A 22,746-nucleotide genomic window follows, 5' to 3' on the forward strand; every position below is an offset into this window, starting at 1 on the left:
CAATCATTACTAAGAAATCCCTTGCCCCACTTTGTTTCCATCCCATTAATTTAACAAGTCCCCAATTCTGGAATAATTTAACTGCCTGCTCCCTTCAGATCTATAACCGACTTCTAAAATGGACAAAATGTTAAAGAATATCATACAGCTTGAAGTCTCTATGAATTGATGTGATCTCAACAGGACCCTCAGAGCAACCACAGCAAGAGACTGTGCTTTCCTTTAAGCTTTCTGTCTGGTTCTATATGACCACTATTTTAAAGCTTTTGTTTCTCTTAATCTCTTCTTCTATTTATTCCTTTCAGTAAAATTCTTTCAGTATCCATCAAGTTACTTATCCCAGAAAACTAAATGTCATCTTCAATTACTTCTTTCTTTCACTTTTCACATATAATCAAACAGGTCATTAGAGATTCATTATTTTTTTCTGTTTTTATAGAGATATGATTGACATATAATATCATGTAAGTTTAAGATGTACAACAAGGTGATTTGATGCATGTACATCACAAAATGATTACCACAGTAAGATTATCATCATCATCTCACATAATTATCATGTGGTCGGTGTATAGTAAGAACAATTATGATTTACTCTCTTGGCAACTTTTGAGTATATACTAGAGTATATAATACAGTATTTTTAGCTATAATCACCATGCTATACATTAGATCCTCAGAATCTATTCCTCTTATAGCTGGAAATTTATACACTTTGACCAACATCTCCCCCTTTCTCCTATCTCAGAGCCCCTGGTAACCAACATTTTAGTCCTTGTTACTATGAATTTGGCTTTTTTAGATTCCAGATATAAGCGATACCACATGATATTTGATTTCCTCTGTTTGCCTTATTTCCCTAAGTAGAAGGCTCTCAAAGTACATTTATAGTGTCTCAAATGACAGGGTGTCCTCCTTTCTCGTGGCTGAATAATATTCCATGATCTCCACATCCTTGGGGTTACTTACTGGAAGATTATTGTGATTCTTTGGCATTTTCTTGGACGTGGGGTAGCTCCTCTTGGCTGCCGCCCCTGACCTTGTACGTGGGGTAGCTCATCTAGGCAAAAAAGATGGGCTCAGTAAAGGACAGATATGGTATGGACCTAACAGAAGCAGAAGATATTAAGAAGAGATGGCAAGAATACACAGAAGAGCTACACAAAAAAGATCTTCAGTTCAGTTCAGTTCAGTCACTCAGTTGTGTCCGACTCCCTGTGACACCATGAATCACAGCACACCAGGCCTCCCTGTCCATCACCAGCTCCCAGAGTTCACTCAAACTTACGTCCATCAAATCAGTGATGCCATCCAGCCAGCTCATCCTCTGTCATCCCCTTTTCCTCCTGCCCTCAATCCCTCCCGGCATCAGAGTCTTTTCCAATGAGTCAACTCTTCTCATGAGGTGGCCAAAGTATTGGAGTTTCAGCTTTAGCATTATTGCTTCCAAAGAACACCCAGGGCTGATCTCCTTTAGAATGGACTGGTTGGATCTCCTTGCAGTTTAAGGGACTCTCAAGAGTCTTCTTCAACACCACAGTTCAAAAGCATCAATTCTTCGGTGCTCAGCTTTCGTCACAGTCCAACTCTCACATCCATACATGACCACTGGAAAAACCATAGCCTTGACTAGACAGATCTTTGTTGGCAAAGTAATGTCTCTGGTGTGACCACTCACCTAGAGCCAGACATCCTGGAATGTAAAGTCAAGTGGGCCTTAGGAAGCAGCACTACGAACAAAGCTAGTGGAGGTGATGGAATTCCAGTTGAGCTATTTCAAATCCTAAAAGATGATGCTGTGAAAGCGCTGCACTCAATATGTCAGAAAATTTGGAAAACTGTGTAGTGGCCACAGGACTGGAAAAGGTCAGTTTTCATTCCAATCCCAAGAACAGGCAATGCCAAAGAATGCTCAAACTACCACACAATTGCACTCATCTCACATGCTAGTAAAGTAATGCTCAAAATTCTCTAAACCAGGCTTCAGCAATATGTGAACCGTGAACTCCCAGATGTTCAAGCTGGTTTTAGAAAAGGCAGAGGAACCAGAGATCAAATTGCCAACATTCACTGGATCATTGAAAATGCAATAGAGTTTCAGAAAAACATCTATTTCTGCTTTATTGACCATGCCAAAGCTTTTGACTATGTGGATCCCAATAAACTGTGGAAAATTCTTCAAGAGATGGAAATATCAGACCACCTGACGTGCCTCTTCAGAAATCTGTATGCAGGTCAGGAAGCAACAGTTAGAACTGGACATGGAACAACAGACTGGTTCCAAATAGGAAAAGGAGTATGTCAAGGGTATATATTGTCACCCTGCTTATTTAACTTATATGCAGAGTACATCATGAGAAATTCTGGGCTGGAAGAAGCACAAGCTGGAATCAAGATTGCCAGGAGAAATATCAATAACCTCAGATATGCAGATGACACCACCCTTATGGCAGAAAGTGAAGAAGAACTAAAGAGCCTCTTGAAGAAAGTGAAAGAGGAGATTGAAAAAGTTGGCTTAAAGCTCAACATTCAGAAAACTAAGATCATGGCTTCTGGTCACATCACTTAATGGCAAGTAGATGGGGAAACAGTGGAAACAGTGGCTGACTTTAATTTGGGGGGCTCCAAAATCACTGAAGATGGTGGTTTCAGCCATGAAATCCTCCTTACTTACTTACTCCCTGGAAGGAAATTTATGACCAAACTAGACAGCATATTAAAAAGCAGAGATATTACTTTGTCAACAAACGTCTGTCTAGTCAAGGCTATGTTTTCTCCAGTAATCATGTATGGATGTGAGAGTTGGACTATAAAGAAAGCTCAGCACCAAAGAGTTGATGCTTTTGAACTGTGGTGTTGGAGAAGACTCTTGAGAGTCCCTTGGACTGCAAGGAGATCCAACCACTCCATCCTGAAGAAGATCAGTCCTGGGTGTTTATTGGAAGGACTGATGTTGGAGCTGAAACTCCAATATTTTGACCACATGATGCGAAGAGCTGACTCATTTGAAAAGACCCTGATGTTGAGAAAGATTGAAGGCAGGAGGAGAAGGGGATGACACAGGATGAGATGGTTAGACGGCATCATCGACTCAATGGACATGAGTTTGGGTAAACTCCTGGAGTTGGTCATGGACAGGGAGGCCTGTCATGCTGCGGTTCATGAGGTTGCAAAGAGTCGGACACGGCTGAGCGACTACACTGAACTGAACTTGGTGTTTTCTTGATTTTTTATATTCCTTAATGTCTTGCATATCTGCCTTCGCATTTCAAGTAACAATCACCTCCTCTAGTCTTTAGTAACTGATTTTAGGAGAGAAATACCTTCTGACAGTCCTGCAAGGAATTCTGAATCTTTCTCAGTTCTTCTATAAATCGTTTGCTTCACAGTCTTCTCTTTTGAGAGAGTTCTTAGTTTTATGCCTTCTCTGAATCCAGCTATGTACTAGGCTGGGTTCCGAGACTCTCCCTTTTGCTTTCCCCGAGGTGGAGCTAAAGCTCAAATTTGTAGCCTCTCAGAGGCAGGCTTGGCCTGGTCTCCTGTGCATGCTCACTATGAGTCTCGGGAGCACCACTGCAAGCCCGCCTGCAAAGTTGACCTGGTTTACTGCACATGCTCACTAGCTTTCTCAGGAACACATACTGAGGACCCTCCACAGGGTAAAGCTGTGTGTGGGTGAGCCGTGCAAAGCTCTGAGGTTTCCTACGGCCCACTTGAAGGAATCTGCAGACAGACATGCCCAAAGGCTTCTGGATGGGCTTCTTGATGGAATGAGAAGCAGTTCTCATTGAAGGAACTGAAACCCTTCAGTGCCTCCAAGAGTGTTATCTGCCCCTCTTCCAGCCTGTTCCCATCCACCAGTCATTCAGCTCATGACTCAGGACTCTGGATGGGTTGAAAGACATGAGGATTCTTTGGGAGCATCCTGCACAGCTGGGGGAAGTGGGTGCTCCCTCACAAGCTTTCACTTGCCCTCTCAGGAGAAATCGTGGCTTGAGAAAAATGTGTCTTGGCAGTGAACTGTGCTGTCCTGGGGGAAAGGTGATATGGGGTAAACTTGAACTCTTTCTTTTATCCTCTCCAGTGCATCCAAACTCTATTTTTTTTCCTCCACTGGAATCTGGACTTCCACAAGGGCTCTATCTTCAGTGGGTGATTGTCCAAGATGGTGTTCTCCAGGGACCCCTGGACTGAATCCAAGAGGAGCTGGACTCAGTTCATAGGCCACTGTAGGGGTCACAGCTGGGACCGAAGTCTGTATACCTATTACCCTTACCCACGGGTGGGATAGACTCCCTACAGTTCCCTTGGAAATGTTCCTGGATCCCACAGCTTTCTCAAAGGCACTTTGGTCGTTGTTGTTGTTGTTGTTTAGTCACTCAGTCGTCTTTGCAACCCCGCAGACCGCAGTGCACCAGGCTTCTCTGTCCTTCACTATCTCCGGAGTTTGCTCAGATTCATGTCCATTGAGTCAGTGATGCTATTTTACCATCTTATCCTCTGCCGCCCCCTTTTCCTTTTGCCTTCGATCTTTCCCAACATTAGGATGTTTTCCAATGAGTCAGTTCTTCACGTCAGGTGGTCCGTGAATGTACGTCAAATTGTTATTGTTTGAAGGTGAGACACAAATGAGGGACATATTCATTCACATTGCTGACATCACTCCTCGACTGATTATCTTAACACCATTTGAATCTGTTTAATTTGTGTCGCTTCCCATGGGTACTGGCCAGGTCATCATTATCTCTCAATCATTTGACTAGAAAAACCTCCTCAATGACTTCTGACCTCCAATCTTCACCTGTTTTCAAAAGAAAGTCAGGATGTATTTCTTAAAATGCACACCTGACTATACTTCACCCCTATTCAAAATTTGTCAGTGTTTCTCCATCGTTCTTAGGATTGAAACTCAAACCCTTCAAGAACTTAAAAGATCTATGTGAACTGGTCTTTTCCTTTCTCTTGCTATCTTGCCCCCTTGTATGGACTACATTGCATTTTTAGTTTCTGGAATGTAAACTTTCACCAACTGTCACACTCACATTTCTCTCTTCTAACATGTGACCTTAGCTTCATGTCCCCATTCCTACTCCAACTCATTCTCTTACATGAAGTGGCCCTAACTCATCATTTTTCAGATTTTTAAATCCAAGCTTCTTAAAAAAAAAAAATTTCCAAAAGTCCTTCTTTAAGATTTTTTTTTTTATATGAACCACTTTTTTTTTTTTTAATTTGTTACAATATTGCTTCTGTTTTAAGTTTCAGGGGTTGAACCTGTACCCACTACATTGGAAGGCAAACTCTTAACCACTGCACAGCCAAGGAAGACCCCTTCTACAAGTCTTAGATCAGTGCCCAGCTCCCTGCATCTGTGTGATGTCATAGAGTAGGGAATTGCTACATCACATTGTATTATAATCTGCTATGTTCTTTACTATATCACCACTTAACCCTCAACTCTTCTAGGCAAAAAGTATTTATAGTTTATTAATAATTATATCCCCAGTCCCTAATTAACTGACACTTGGTAGGCAATTACTATTTAATAAATTAAAATATTAATAAATAAATAATAAATTGGTTGATTGAAGAAATAAAAATTATTTCTTTTCCCCCTTGAAAACTGTTGAACTCTGAGGCTATTAGCGCAGCTTACACTGATCACTAAAGGACATGTTTCCTCTGCCCAGGGGCTGAACTGCCCATGATTATTCCTGGGATTATGAATTTGCACTTCTATGACTTTTACATAGCACTATTGAAGCATGGTTGGAAAGGAGATTCAATCTTTTGAAAAGAGAGTAATGCTAAGTAGCTCAGATGGGAAGCAGCTTTGGTTGGTTGTCTCCCTTCATGTAAAAACGATACGTCTTTGTTCAGAATCAGGCCGTGCTAAAAGGCAATTATGGCCAACATCTAAAACCTGGATTGTGACTTGACTATTAAAACAAGACAAAACACAAATATATTCAATAGTGATATGGTTGTGAGCATGTGTTGCCTTTTAATGACTTAGGCCTCTATTAATGTACAAGAAAAATGGAGAGTATAGCTCCTGCTCACTGAAATAGAGCCTGCACCCACTGTTCTCTGTTAGGACAGATGCCTTCTTCCCAATGGCTTTGACGTTCAGGAAGCTTCTTCATTCAGGAAGATCAGTGTTTACACTCTAGTTGGTCTTGAATCAAAATAGTTCTAATTTGTTAATAATTCACTAACCAAATATTATGACTGAAAAACTGGGACACTGGTAAATAATCAGATGCAGAATGGAACTTCTGTTGCATTTAGCCTGATAAATGGAAATGGAAAATACAAATAAAAAATGTAATTTAGCAATTCATTATCTCCTATTAAATACCAGCTGTTTTCAGGGATTTAGGATAGGGTGTTTTGTGTTTCCCCTCACGTTTGGAGAATATGGGGAATAATTGGAAAGCAATGAAGTTATTTCACATTTTCTACTAGCAAAAGTAGTGTATGGTATACCAAGGACTCATTTGTTTATTCAATAAATATTTGTTGTGAACCTAGTATTCCCTGACATCTTGCAAACCCAGGGTAGAGTATATGAACTCAGAGAGCTTACATTTTAAAATGGGAGGAGGGAGCAAGAAACAACCAGATGCATAATGTCAGGTGGTAAATGCCTTGAAGGACAAGGGTAGGGGTCTAGGGGTACTCTTTGATTTAGGTGCGTAAGGGTGGAGCAAAGCAGACATCAGCTCATGGCATTACTTCCCTTGAGTACTGTCTGTCTATGAAATCTCGTTGCACTTTGTGAAATAAAACAAAAGATTACATTTAACCATCTTGTCCTATATTGATTCTTAACTGCAGCTGTCGGAAGTGATTCTGGGGGATAAAACTTGCATTTATTAAGAAATTGCATGAAGACTACAAAAGAGCTTCATATGTTAGATGTCAAACAGTGATTTTTACTCTGGTGTAAATATATCCAACATTTTCTGGTCTGACTAGAAATCACAGTGACTATCATAAGCATGATATATGCAGTTATTTCAGCAAATCAAAGAAACACCAACTTTGCTTACAAAAGATATTACCTCTGAGATGTATATCAACTAATTAAAAACTATATTAGATATGTTAACTACTCCATAGTTACTTTAATTGAATATGCATAACGATAATACATTTTATAAAACTGTAATTTATTGTTTCTATTTATAGTAGAAAATTCTGAGATTCAGAGATGTTAATCTATATGGTAGGGCAGAGACAGTCTTAAACCCAGGCATTTTGGTTCCATATTTCATATTGGTACTGTCCCACTGTGTGCACACCAAATCGATGTGAATTATAACAGCAACCCAAAATCCTTTATGTTTTCTGACTTGGGCAGTAAAGACTCCCAGGATAATATGTTATTATTTCTTTCTCTTTTTTTTTTTAACTGTTTGATTAGCATTATTTTCTTCATCAAACCTGCTCTGAATTAAAAACAAAAGTTTAGTTTTTTACACACCCAGGAAAAGTCTTCCTTATAATAGTCAAGGGTGTGGGATGCTAAAGCATCAGCTGAGAGCAGTAATTAATTATAAACGCCTGTGGCGACGCTCATCTTACATGAAACCGCACTGAAAGTCACAGGGAAGGAAAGAGCTCCCTCTGCTTAGAGAAGCAGGGTGAGTGGTTGAATCAATAGCGGGAGTGTACTCAGTAGAGATTTAAAGACGTGAACTAAATCATCCCTACATTTTTCCTGTCCATCTGCCCTAGAGATGGTGAAATATGTTTGACTCTGGGCCTTTCTCTGCTTCCCTTTCTTCCCTTTGCTCTCTTCCTTCCTGCCCTCCTGCTTCTTCCTTCCTTCCACCCTCCCTCCCTTCCTTCTTTCCTTTCTTTGTTCCTTTCTTCTTGTTCTTGTCCTCTTTTTGTTTCTCCTTCTAAGACCAGTTTTAGAGAAAGACATTTTGAATGGTCTTTTGAAATCAATGTTTCTTTAATATTGAAAGTTTGGAGTTACTGTCAACTTGTAGAACACATTTCTATTAAGAAATACGCTAATCTTCCCATATGAAATAGCAGTTTCTGTCTTCACTGTGTATTATTTTGAAATGTTCAGAGTCAATAATCAGTTGAAATTGTATATGTGTAGAGATATAAATATTGAAGTAGTGACCTATTTCTTTCACTTCTAAAAACATTTAATACATAAATCAAATTTTATGTTAGATCAATTCTAGGAAAAGTTCACAAAGAAATGTTAGTTTTGACCTAATGTTGTTATGAATAAAATCTACCAGATAATTAAAATGATATAAGGAGAAAAAGAAGAAAATAGAAATTAGATAAACTTGTTACCAAAGTCTCTGGCAGAACCTTGGGTGTGAGCACTTATTCTGAATTCACATACCCAACTTTGAGCAATGATTTGCTGGGATTCCATTTATAATCTCAGAGAGACCACTCAAACCCTTTGATCTTCATGAACCTTTTCTCTAAAACAGGGTGAGTTCTTAGCACTTAATCAATACAACAAAAATGAACATAAAGCCCCATGGCAAAGTTATATAAATAAATTAATATTATGATTCAATAGCATCATGTATTTAAAAAATCAATCATTGATCAAATTTTCAACATATGATACTTTAAAAAAAAATAAAGTGGTATAATTCAATAGTGAATTCCAAGCTAATGATAGGCTTTTAGACTGAGTGGCAAAGTAATATAACTGTATTAGATTTGGGCAAATATTCCTTACTTTTGGCATCTGAAAACATAGACATAAGCATATACCAAGTTATTAGTTGCCCAGGTCTGAAAAGGTAGCATTGGGGTGCCTCTAATTATAATACAACAATTATGTCATAAGTGCTTAAAGCTGGTAATGTTGGTATACTGCTTAAAACTTGGTAATGAGTGCTTAAAACTTGGCAATGTTAAGCGTAGTTTAATTCTTAGTATCTCTTGGTGGTTCCAGCCTATGTTCAGAACAAAAAGACATAAGATCTCCTTTTATAGGAAATATATGAGTACAATGCCAAAGCCCATCAGATGAACCATCAGAGATGCCTTCCCCTATATTCCATCTATCTTCACATTTTATGAGAACTAAAAGCCTAATCAATAATTTAACAAACTAATGGACATATTTTTGAACACAATGAACTCTTTCTGAAGAGCAGCACACTGACAGGGCCACAGAGGCAGAAATGGAAACTACCCACAATTATTTAATGTTTATCTGTGCTGTGGCATGAAGACAAGTCTAGCTGCTTTAAAACAGGATACATTTCTTCTTGCTCTGCAAAGTTACTGTATCTTCCTGTATTTGTTATAATACTGTGCTTTTCCTATGAACCAGGTATCTGACAACTCTGAACAATTGCATTTTTAGAGGCACTATAAGGCACAGAATTGATACCCAAATATTTCAAGTGTATTTTAAATAAGAATATATGCTCTAAAAATGATTTTAAATTCCAATTTAAGCTACTACACTTGATTTTCTGGTTATGGATATTAGCATCCATACGATTTACGCTGCCATTGTGTCTGTCATACAAGTAGGAAAAGCCAGAAAACTGTTCAGGTATTGGCAGTCTAAAAATATTTTTGCTCAATTTAAAGAAAGTTGATGCTTCATTTTCTGGATAAAATAAAGCTTTTGTTTTTGTTTCCCGCCCCTCCCCCCCCTGCTTTTTCCCTTATCCTTTCTACTTAATAAGAGAGACAAAATAAAATGATATACAAAACAACTGAATGACTTGCAGCTAAAGACTCAGAAGAGCAGTCACTTGCCCACATTTACAGAATAATAATTTGTTTGTCGCTACAACAGGCTGTGCTTTTACCCACATTTAAAAACTAGCCTCCCCATGGCTCAGCAGGGGAAGAATTCACCTGCAATTCAGGAGACACAGATTCGATCCGTGGATTCAGGGTAAGATCCCCTGGAGGAGGAAATGACACCCCCCTTCAGTATTCTTGCCTGGGAAATTCCATGAACAGAGAACCCCGGGGGTTACAGTCCAGATGGTCACAGAATCAGACACAACTGAGCACGAGAATGACAAAATGAAAGGTTACCCTTTAGAGTTCCATTATTTTTTATCCAATTCCCTGTTACCAACATTTATATATCACTTTATTTAAAACCTCCTCTTTCTTTGAACAGTAGATACCTCCTTCAATAGATTTATTCCAGGTCATGATTTTCCTAAATTTGGTGCGTGTGTATTGCACCTGACATCGAGAAACTCTGTTTTATGTTTTTCATGAATAATTAGACTATGAGAGTAACTTCCAGCTTGATTTTAATTTTTACGACAGATTAAAGGAAGAATTTAGATTTTGTTCATGTTTGGTTATAATAGAGTTGAGAGTGTGGAGAGTGAGGGAGAGACACATGTCTCAGAGACAGTGACAAGGTGGAGGCGGCCCAGAGGCCAGCGTGGTGACAGAAGCCTGGCCTCAGTGACCCCTCTGGAAGCCTTGCCAACAGGGGGCCTACTGACATTAGCATTGGATATCTCATTCTTAATCTCATCCGTTGAACATGATGTCTATGAATGGTAAAGTGCTACGCAAATCTCTGAGCTACAGTATTTCCAGGTCCAGTTGGTCTGCATTTGTAAACCATTTGCAGCATGTATCACAGTCATACCTTTTCTAGATGATGCTTTGGGAAGTATTGGGCAGGAGTAGTTTTACTATATCCTTAAGGAAATAACAATCAGAATAAAAGCACAGGATAAGTGGAGGAACATATTGTTTAGTTGCAAAGTCGTGTCCGACTCCCCATGGACTATAGCCCTCCAGGCTGCTCTGTCCATGGGATTTCCCAGGCAAAATTACTGGAGTATGTTGCCATCTCCTCCAGGGGATCTTCCTGACCCAGGGATCAAACTCACATCCCCTGCATTGGCAGGCAGATTTTTTACCACTGAACCATCAGGGAAACTGTGGTGAACATATACTGTCATGTAAAAAATAGTAGCAATATATTATGTCTGTAAAAATTTATTTACAGCTATTTTATACTGAATTTCTTTTGACATTCCTTATTTATGCTTCTGAAAACATCCAATATTAATTTGTCTTACTCTTCCTCCATGCTTTGAATAGTTTTTTTTTTTTTTTTAATAAACAAGACATGTGGCCAGAAATCCTAAAACTAAAATGTTCTGTCTGCTCAACAGGCACTTTTAGCAACTCATATATGCACAGTTCAGCTGTGCTTACAGAATTTTTCTTCTTAAAGTGCAGTCAGTTGACCACGTACCAGCACTAATTTATTTCTAACCAGTAAAACATGCACGCATGCTGCCTGGTACACAGCTATTGGAACTGTTGTGGCCAGGTTGCTCGCCTTTTTTCTCAGCAATGGGACATTTAAATGCAGAGGCGTGCCTCAGCTTAGAACCACACAGTGTCTCCAGACTGCTTTCTTCCAAACGTGCATTTTCCATTTGCCTTGCATCCGTGTTTTACTTCCTTCAGAAAGCACAACTTGTTCTCCTAAGGAAATTCTGGATAAACGACAAAATTAGTAGGCCACAAAATCTTTTAAGAGCACTATGGCAATGCCCACTCTATAGTATACATCTGCTCATGATATAAAAATAATTTTTACCATATTCTCCAAGTAGTATTTTTTTATTTATGGTTTCGTCGGATTTTAGATAACAGGTGCCTTAAAATTCCATTTTAAAATAACAGTGCTAGAGGGCAGGTGGGAGATTTCTAGGACCTTATAATATTTCTTCAGACATTTGCCTGCAGCCTGGTTTTTCATAATAATTTCAGTCCTGAGGAACTATAATTATCCTGGACAATTCTACTTATACTGTCTTATTTCTTAATTATAGTAGTGACATGAGATAAATGTACACTTATTGGGATCAAATGCATATTATTTTGTGGTGATTACAAAGACGTTTTCATGACCGCAATTGCAATTATATGGTCATCAACTAGTGATACTATGTTATGTTCTAAAAAATCTATAATTAAGTCCTGCCAAGAGGGAACTTTCTATTTGGGGGAAAAAAAAATGAGCTTAAAAGTGAGAGAGAGTTTGACCAATGTAAAGACCCTGAACCTGTTCAAATGATTCCACATGAATCTCAAAATCATTATATCAACTAACATTTGAGGGATTTAATTTGAATTTCTATCTAAACAAGCTTTGTAAAGAATATTCTTTAAAATGGTTTTTCTCTCTTCTGACCTTTAAAATAAAAAGCTTTGAATACACCCCAGGGGGTTGGGAGGCGAGTAGGAATGGACTGGAAATATGATAGGCGTAATACTGCCTTCAAAGATAAATTTGTAGCCTATCTGTAAAATTCTTTTCAAATACTATAATTTGTTGTCTTAAAAATAATCATGTGAGTCCAAAAATAATTTATGTTCTGTTGTCATTCTGAGTTAAAAAAGAAAACCTTTACGTTGCCAAGATAATACCTAGATTTTCTACTTTCTTCATATTTTGGTCTTTTATTTTCAAAAGGCAAAAGTAAAGCAATGATGGATGTCAAACTCTATACATAAAACTGTTTAGGTGAAGGTTTGGGGTATATCATGTATCAGCTTTCCCTAGGTTTTAAATTCTGCTCTGCTGTTGAATAAGGGACCTGAACAAATTATTTAACTATGCCTCAGTCCATGGGGTTGCTAAGAGTCGGACATGGCTGAGCGACTTCACTTTCACTTTTCACCTTCATGCATTGGAGAAGGAAATGGCAACCCACTCCAGTGTTCTTGCCTGGAGAATCCCAGGGACGGGGGAGCCTGGTGGGCTGCCTTCTATGGGGTCTCACAGAGTCGGACATGACTGAAGTGACTTAGCAGCAGCAGCGGTTTCTTCATCTCTCGAAGGGGACAATAACCATACCTGCCTTATAAGACTGTGGTGAGGACTTAATCATTTCATACATGTAAAGGGCTTAGAGTTATGCCTAACACATAGTAAGTGTTATATACTTGATGGTGATATTTTATGTAATTCAGGATTTTGAGGAGAATAGTCCAAGTTCATCCACTCTCCTCCCTACCTTCAGCCATGATGAGGAGTATCTTTAACCAGCTTAGTGAGCTGTCCTCAGAAGATCCTTTTCAGCCTTCTAGTAAAGGGCATTCCATGAATCTGATACCTTTGACATACAGCTTATACTACCTTACCAGAGTGCTTTTTTCTTAATTCTTGGGCAAGCTAAAGCTCTATTTTTTTCTAGTTTTATTGAGATATGATTGCCATACTGCATTAAGTTCAAGGTGTACAGCACAATGACTTGACTTAGCATACATTATGAAATGATTACCACAATAATTTTAGTGACTATCCATTATTTTATATAGACACAAAATTAAAGAAATTAGAAAAGAAATATTTTCTCCTCATGATGAGAACTTATAATTTACTCTCTTTACAAGTTTCATGCATAACATACAGAAGTGTTAATTGTATTTAGCATGTTGTACATTATATCCTTTGTAGTTATTTATCTTGTAACTGGAAGTTTATACCTTTTTGACTAACTTCATCCACTCCCTCCTCCCTCTTCACACCCCCTCGCCTCTGGTTGCCACAAATCTGATCTCTTTTTCTGTGAGATTTTATATTTGTTTGTTTTTGACATATAATTGATGTACCACACTATCTTAGTTTCTGGTATACAACATAGTGATTCATTATTTCTATACATTTTTTTGCTTTTTAAAAAAAAATTTTAATATAAATTTATTTATTTTAATTGGAGAGGGAGAAGGTGGGATGATTTGGGAGAACGGCATTGAAACATGTATAATATCTTATATTTCTATACATTTTTAAATGACCACCACAATATGTCTAGTTACTATCTACCACCATACAAAGGTATTACATATTTATTCACTATATTCCCCACACTGTATATTTCATGAGTCATTGATTTTGCAACTAGAAGTTTGTACCTTCTCATCTCCCTCACTTATTTCTCTTCCCCCTGAGCCCCCTTTTCTCTGGCCACCACCTGCTTGTTTTGTAAATCTGTGACCCTTGTTTCTGTTTTGTTATGTTTGTTCATTTGTTTTGTGTTTTAGATTCCACTTGTAAGTGAAATCATACAGCATTTGTCTTTTTCTGTCTGACTTATTTCAGTCAATATAATACCCCCTAAGTCCATCCATATCACAAATGGAAAGATTTCATTTCTTTTATGGCTAAGTAATATTCCATAATATATATGTGTTACTATATATATATATATATATATATATATATATATATAGCATCTTCTTTATCCATTCATCTAATGATCAGCATTCAGGTTGCTACCATATCTTGGCTATTATAGATAACACTGCAAAAAAGATAGGCGTGCATGTATCTTTTCTAAATTGTGCTTTCATTTTCATCATATACATACCCCAGAGTAGAATTGCTGGATTATGTTAGTTATCTTTTTAATTTTTTGAAGACCCTCCATACTGTTTCTCACAGTAGCTGCACCAGTTTACATTCTTAGCAATATAGCATGAGGATTCTCTTTTCTCCACATCCTATCCAACGCTTATTATTTATTGTCTTTTTTTATAATAGTCATTCTGACAGGTTTGAGATGATATCTTACTGTGGTTTTGATTTGCGTGTCCCTAATAATGACTAGAGATCTCTTCAAGAAAATTAGAGATACCAAGGGAAAATTTCATGCAAAGATGGGCTCAATAAAGGACAGAAATGGTATGGACCTAACAGAAGCAGAAGATATTAAGAAGAGGTGGCAAGAATACACAGAAAAAATGTACAAAAAAGATTTTCACGACCCAGATAATCATGATGGTGTGATCACTCACCTAGAGCCGGACATCCTGGAATGTGAAGTCAAGTGGGCCTTAGAAAGCATCACTATGAACAAAGCTAGAGGAGGTGATAGAATTTCAGTTGACCTATTTCAAATCCTGAAAGATGATGCTGTGAAAGTGCTGCACTTAATATGCCAACAAATTTGGAAAGCTCAGCAGTGGCCACAGGACTGGAAAAGGTCAGTTTTCGTCCCAATCCCAAAGAAAGGCAATGCCAAAGAATGCTCAAACTACCACACAGTTGCATTCATCTCACAGGCTAGTAAAGTAATGCTCAAAATTCTCCAAGCCAGGCTCAGCAACATGTGAACCATGAACTTCCAGTTGTTCAAGCTGGTTTTAGAAAAGGCAGAGGAACCAGAGACCAAATTGCCAACATCTGCTGGATCATGGAAAAAGCAAGAGAGTTCTAGAAAAACATCTATTTCTGCTTTATTGACCATGCCAAAGCCTTTGACTCTGTGGATCACAATAAACTGTGGAAAATTATGAAAGAAATGGGAATACCAGACCACCAGACCTGCCTCTTGAGAAATCTGTATGCAGGTCAGGAAGCAACAGTTAGAACTGGACGTGGAACAACAGACTGGATCCAAATAGGAAAAGGAGTACGTTAAGGCTATATATTGTCACCCTGCTTATTTAACTTATATGCAGAGTACATCATAAGAAATGCTGGGCTGGAAGAAGGACAAGCTGGAATACCAATAACCTCAGATATGCAGATGACACCACCCTTATGGCAGAAAGTGAAGAGGAACTAAAAAGCCTCTTGATGAAGGTGAAAGAGGAGAGTGAAAAAGTTGGCTTAAAACTCAACATTCAGAAAACGAAGATCACAGCATCTGGTCCCATCACTTCATGGGAAATAGATGGGGAAACAGTGGAAACAGTGTCAGACTTTGTTTTTCTGGGCTCCAAAATCACTGCAGATGGTGATTGCAGCCGTGAAATTAAAAGACGCTTACTCCTTGGAAGGAAAGTTATGACCAACCTAGATAGCATATTCAAAAGCAGAGACATTACTTTGCCACAAAGGTCCGTCTAGTATGGATGTGAGAGTTGGACTGTGAAGAAAGCTGAGTGCCGAAGAATTGATGCTTTTGAACTGTGGTGTTGAAGAAGACTCTTGAGAGTTCCTTGGACTGCAAGGAGATCCAACCAGTCCATTCTGAAGGAGTTCAGCCCTGGGATTTCTTTGGAAGGAATGATGCTAAAGCTGAAACTCCAGTACTTTGGCCACCTTATACGAAGAATTGACTCATTGGAAAAGACTCTGATGCTGGGAGGGATTGGGGGCAGGAGGAGAAGAGGACGACAGAGGATGAGATGGCTGGATGGCATCACTGACTCGATGGACATAAGTCTCAGTGAACTCCGGTGATGGACAGAGAGGCCTGGCGTGCTGCGGTTCATGGGGTTGCAAAGAGTCGGACATGACTGAGCGACTGAACTGAACTGAATAATGATGTACGGAGAAGGCAATGGCACCCAATCCAGTACTCTTGCCTGGAAAATCCCATGGACGGCGGAGCCTTGTAGGCTGCAGTCCACGGGGTCGCTAAGAGTCTGACACGACTGAGCAACTTCACTTTCATTTTTTACTTTCATGCAATGGCAACCCACTCCAGTGTTCTTGCCTGGAGAATCCCAGGGACAGGGGAGCCTGGTGGGCTGCCGTCTATGGGGTCACACAGAGTTGGACACAACTAAAGTGATTTAGCATCAGCAGCAGCAGCAATAATGATGTAAAGCATTCTTTCATGTGCTTCTTGGCTATCTATAAGTCTTCTTCCAAAAATCATGTCTATTTAGACCCACTGTCCATTTTTTAAGTGAGTTGTTTGGACTTTTGTGGTGTTTTTTTGTTGTTGTTTGAATTCTTCATATACTTTAGATCAGTCAGTTCAGTTCACGTGTGCAGTTCTGTCCAACTCTTTGTGACCTCATGGACTGCAGCATGCCAGGCTTCACTGTCCATCAACAGCTCCCAGAGCTTGTTCAAACTCATGTCCATCAAGCCAGTGATGCCAACCAACCATGTTCTGTAGTCCCCTTCTCCTTTTACCTTCAATCTTTCCCAGCATCAGGATCTTTCTAATGAGTCAGCTCTTTGCATCAGGTGGCCAAACTATTGGAGCTTCAGCTTCAACATCAGTCCTTCCAAAGTATATTCAGGACTGATTTCCTTTAGAATTGACTAGTTGGATCTCCTTGCTGTCCAAGGAACTCTCAAGAGTCTTCCCAACACCACAGTTCAAAAGCATTAATTCTTCAGTACTCAGGTTTCTTTATGGTCCAACTCTCACATCCATACATGACTACTGAAAAAACCATAGCTTTGACTAGATGGACTTTTGTTGGCAAAGTAATGTCTCTGCTTTTTAATATGCTGTCTAGGTTGGTCATAGCTTTTCTTCCAAGGAGTAAGCATCTTTTAATTTCATGGCTGCAGTCACTACCTGCAATGATTTTGGAGCCCCAAAATGTAAAGTCTCTCACTGTTTCCATTGTTTCCCAATCTATTTACCATGAAGTGATGGGACCAGATGCTATGATCTTAGTTTTTTGAATGCTGAGCTACAAGCCAGGTTTTTACTTGCCTCTTTCATTTTCATCAGAAGGTTCTTCAGTTCTTCTTCGCTTTCTGCCGTAAGGGTGGTGTCATCTGCATATCTCCGGTTATTGATATTTCTCCCGGCAATCTTGATTCCAGCTTATGCTTCATCAGGCCCAGCATTTCGCATGATGTACTCTGCATGTAAGTCAAATAAGCAAGGTGACAATACACAAGTTTGACGTTCTCCTTTTTCAATTTGGAACCAGTCTATTGTTCCATGTCCTGTTCCAACTGTTGCTTCTTGACCTGAATACAGATTTCTCAGGAGGCAGGTAAGGTGGTCTGATGAATTTTCCACAGTTTGTTGTAATCCAGACAGTCAAAGGCTATGACATAGTCAGTGAAGCAGAAGTAGATGTTTTTCTGGAATTATCTTGGTTTTTCTATGATGCAACGAACGTTGGCAATTTGATCTCTGATTTCTCTACCTTTTCAAAATTCAGCTCAAACATCTGGAAGCTCTCAGTTCATGTAGTGTTGAAGTCTAGCTTGGAGAATTTTGAGCATTGTTTTGCTAGTGTGTGGGATGAGTGCAATTGTGCGGTACTTTGAACAAGTTTTGGCATTGCCTTTCCTTGGAATTGGAATGAAAACTGACCTTTTCTAGTCTTGTGGCCACTGCTGAGTTTTCCAAATTTGCTGGCATAATGAGCGTGACACTTAATCTTTTGAGTGCAAATTTGCTGGCACACTGAGTGCAACAGCATCATCTTTTAGAATTTGAAATAGCTCAACTAGAATTCCATCCCTTCCACTAGCTTTGTTTGTAGTGACCTTCCTAAGTAGACTTCACATTCCAAGATGTCTGGCTCTAGGTGAGTGATCACACCATCATGGTTATCTTGGTCATGAAGATCTTTTATGTATAGTTCTTCTGTGTATTCTTGCCACCTCTTCTTAATATCAGTTGACATCTTTTTTGGTGTTAATTCTAGAAGGTCTTGTAGGTCTTCACTGAACCATTCAACTTCAACTTCTTTGGCATTAGTGATTGGGGTATAGACTTGGATTACTATGATATTGAATGGTTTGCCTTGAAAACAAACAGAGATCATTCTATTGTTTTTGAGATTGCACCCAAGTACTGCATTGTGGACTCTTTTGTTGACTATGAGGGCTAATCCATTTCTTCTAAGGGATTCTTGTCCACAGTAGTAAATATAATGATCATCTGAATTAAATTCACCCATTTTGGTCAATTTAGTTCACTGATTCCTGAAATGTCAATGTTCACTCTTGCCATCCCCTGTTTGACCACTTCCAATTCGCCTTGATTCATGGACATAACATTCCAGGTTCCTATGCAATATTGTTCTTTACAGCATCAGACTTTACTTCTATCATCAATCACATCCACAACTAGGCTTTGCTTTGGCTTTGGCTTAGCGTTTTCATTCTTTCTGGAGCTGTTTCTCCAATAGCATATTGGGCACCTACCGACCTGGGGAGTTCATCTTGCAGTGTCATCTTTTTGCCTTTCCATACTGTTCATGGGGTTCTCAAGGAAAGAATGCTGAAGTGGTTTGCCATTCCCTTCTCCAGTGGACCACATTTTGTCAGACCTCTCCACCAATACCCATCAGTCTTGGGTGGCCCTACATGGCATGGTTCATAGTTTCATTGAGTTAGACAGTAATTCATATTTTAGATAGTAACCCAATAAAGCTCTACTATTTTTAAGGTGAAAGATGTCTTCCCTACATGATATTACTCCTACTTTTCTCATGAAGTTAATGAAATAATTGTATTCATTGTTCCAAAATATATATGTTAATAGTAAATAATAAAATGTATTTTTAAAATTCTTATATGTGTATATGAGGTTGAGGAACAAGTACAAGTATTGTCTATGGTAGAAATGATGAGCTCCCTTTTTAATGAGTTGCATTTGTAATTTCTTCAGTTTAGACGAAGATTATTCAAGTTCTCTTTTATTTGGTATTATTTTTTTCATTCCAGCTGCAATCCTTGATGAGTTGTATATAAGATTATATTTTTAATCACATTCGAATTTTTGTTGCTCTCTCAAGAGCAATCAATCTAGATTTATACTTTTTCCTAGACTCTGATCCACAATACCCAAATGCTGCCATATATTTAAAGTTAATCCTGAGGAAAGAAAAGTTATAAAAAAGTAATAAGTATGGAAGAGTAGTTGGCTAAAGGCAATCAGTGGCTGTGCAAACATCAACAGTTTCTTTATTGCAGTAAAATTCCTCATTAGACCCACAAAAAGACAAGTATTCTTAAGTTTGATTTCATTTCAACCCATATACATATATAGACTAAAAAAGTTCTGAAACAATTGTTTAATTTTAAAACTGGTATGATTCTGGTTCTTTGCTAGTCTGGAAGTTATTAGATTATTGAATTTGATAGTGTTGATTCCACAATGAGGAAAAAGCTAATATGTAAAGTAACACTATACCTTTAATGAACAATGAGGTTGGCTTATTCCAATTTCAATTTTTATTTTTAGAGTGAGTTTAAGAGTGACTTTGAAATAGAAATCAGATGTGTGACTTTCTACCAGTATTCAGTTCAGTTCAGTTCAGTTCAGTCTCTCAGTAGTGTCCGACTCTTTGCGACCCCATGAACCGCAGCACGCCAGGCCTCCCTGTCCATCACCAACTCCCGGAGTTCACTCAAACTCACATCCATTGAGTTGGTGATGCCATCCAGCCATCTCATCCTCTGTCATCCCCTTCTCCTCCTGCCCCCAATCCCTCCCAGCATCAGAGTCTTTTCCAATGAGTCAACTCTTCACATGAGGTGGCCAAAGTACTGGAGTTCCAGCTTTAGCTTGCAAACTGCCATAACAAGAGATTACAGACTGGGTGGTTTAAACAACATACATTTATTTTCTCAGTTTTTGAGGTTATAAGTCTATGATGGAGGTGCCAGAAAATTCAGTTTCTTCCTGACTTAAAGACAGCCACTTTCTGGCTGTGTTCCCAATTGGCCTCTCTTCTGTGCATTGCAGGAGGGAGGGAGCGAAAGGGAGAGACAGAGAGAAAAGGAGAGAGAGAGGGGGAATGCACTGTGGTATTTGTTTTCTTATAAGACCACCAGACCATCAATCTAGGATCCTTATGACTGCATTTAAGCTGAATTACCTCCCTAAAGAACCTATCTCTGAATACAGTCACATTGGGAGTTACAGTTTCAACATGTGAATGTGGAGGGTGGGACTACGATTCAGTCCCTAATACCACCTAAAATGATAATTGTACTTCTTATAAAATTCCACGTTTAGGTGAAGTTCTTCTTAGAGCTTCCATGCCACTTTTGAGCATATGCATATGATATTTCTGGTCATTTTTATTTTTCAGATCAGCATTTTCATGACCCATTTGTCAAACTATGGGAATGACCGCCTAGGGTTGTACACCTTTGTGAACCTGGCCAACTTCGTTCAGAGCTGGACCAACCTGAAATTGCAAACTCTGCCTCCAGTGCAACTAGCGCACAAGTACTTTGAGCTCTTCCCTGAGCAAAAAGATCCTCTCTGGCAGGTAACACTGAACATTCTCTCCTGGGGTGAAAGAAAAAAACTAGCAATTTGTGAGTGCTGAATTGATGTTGGGAACTCAGCTGGAAATACTATAGCTGGCATTCAGCACAAACTTCTTTTTTATCCAGTAGTTGTATTCTCTTCAATAATGCTTTATATTTGTTTTGTGGATTAAGTATTTGCATTTGGGATCTGTTTTTCTGGGGTTTTGTTTGTTAGTCAGTTGGTTTGGAAGTTTTGCCTAGAGGATATTGTTTCATTGTTGGTATTTTCTCAGAGCTAATCGTTTTGACTTGCATTTAGTGTGGCCACTGACTAGCAGGAAAACAGTTAGGTGTTAGGTAGCTAGTGTTGCGGAGAAGGCAATGGCACCCCACTCCAGTACTCTTGCCTGGAAAATCCCATGGACAGAGGAGCCTGGTGGGCTATAGTCCATGAGGTCGCTGAGTCGGACACAACTGAGCAACTTCCCTTTCACTTTTCACTCTCATGCATTGGAGAAGGAAATGGCAACCCACTCCAGTGTTCCTGCCTGGAGAATCCCAGGGATGGGGGAGCCTGGTAGGAAGCCGTCTATGGAGTCACAGAGAGTCAGACACGACTGAAGCGACTTAGTAGCTTAGTAGCAGCTAGTGTTGAGGCAGTCCGAGTGCAGGTTGGAAAAGAATTTCCAGACATAGAACATTTCAGAAAGGAGGAAGTTTATCAAGAAAAAACAGCAGAGATAAAGTGGGCACTGTGAGCGCAGTGGGCCAACACCTCCTGACAGGCCTGGGAGAGTCAACCATTTTTGTGAGTTAATAGCCAATTTTTATAGCCTCAGGACAAAGGAAATTCTTGCTGGATGGTTTGCATTAGGTGATTTGTTGGGGTGCTATAGTGTGTTTACTGGAGTGGGCATCTTTGCCTAACTGGGAGTCAGGGAGCTTGTTAGTGATTACCAGGGGGCTTTTGGTAACAGTTACAAAGGGGCGTAGTCAGCTTTGGAGGTGACCTTGGTTCTGTGGTTCTGGGGCAGGACCCATCTAAGAAGATGGGCTTCCCAAGTGGCTCAGCAGAAAAGAACCTGTCTGCAATGCAGGCGCCACAGGAGACATGGGCTGATCCCTGGGTTGGGAAGATCCCTGGAGGAGGAAAGGGCAACCCACTCCAGCATTGTTGCTGGGAAAATCCCATGGACAGAGGAGCCTGGTAGGCAGTCCATGGATAGCGTTGCAAAGAGTCGATCACAACTGAGCATCTGACCACACAGAGTACATGTCTAGGAAGACAGAAATCAAGGGCCACCATAATCTAAATGCCTATAACTAGACCTTGATATGTACGTGTACAACACAGATAGTCTAAATAGAAAAGGAAAGGCAAGTGTTGCTTCAAGCCCATACAGATTCTATCTATTGATAAAGAATTGTCAGTTTTAATTCAACTTTTTGTGGGAGCCACTGAGCCTCAGGGCATGAAAATGTAAACTAGCTGCTTCTTACCATTTATCTAGGAAAATGCTACCTTCTACTTTCTTGGTTCTTTATGCATCAGATTACATTGACCCACACAATCAATAAGCTGACTGCAGAGAGCAGATCAGATGGTCCCCTGCTAAGTAGTCAGTAGAGGAGTAGCATCCTCATTAATGAGAAATCACTGTGAAACACACTTTTTACCATTTCCTCTCCCTTTCTTGTGTTTCTCTTTATTCCATAATTCATGTTACATGCCCTTCTGTATCTATATGGTAAAAAAAAAAAAAATCCCCCATATGTTTATTGAGCATCTCCTATGTATAAGGCAAGGC

At 39.3% G+C, this 22,746-nt stretch overlaps 1 protein-coding gene across 1 annotated transcript in view; it reads left to right on the forward strand.

Annotated features, from left to right (window-relative positions):
• The window catches only part of LOC102270097 (bifunctional heparan sulfate N-deacetylase/N-sulfotransferase 4), a 284,219-nt gene that overhangs the window by 222,012 nt on the left and 39,461 nt on the right, over positions 1–22,746 (forward strand). Inside the window, exon 6 of the mRNA XM_070372913.1 lies at positions 20,773–20,955. Coding sequence (XP_070229014.1) covers positions 20,773–20,955 — 183 coding nt within the window. The remainder of the gene's footprint in view (positions 1–20,772; positions 20,956–22,746) is intronic.

Source organism: Bos mutus, chromosome 6 (assembly GCF_027580195.1).
Source record: "Bos mutus isolate GX-2022 chromosome 6, NWIPB_WYAK_1.1, whole genome shotgun sequence".
Lineage (NCBI taxonomy): Eukaryota > Metazoa > Chordata > Mammalia > Artiodactyla > Bovidae > Bos > Bos mutus.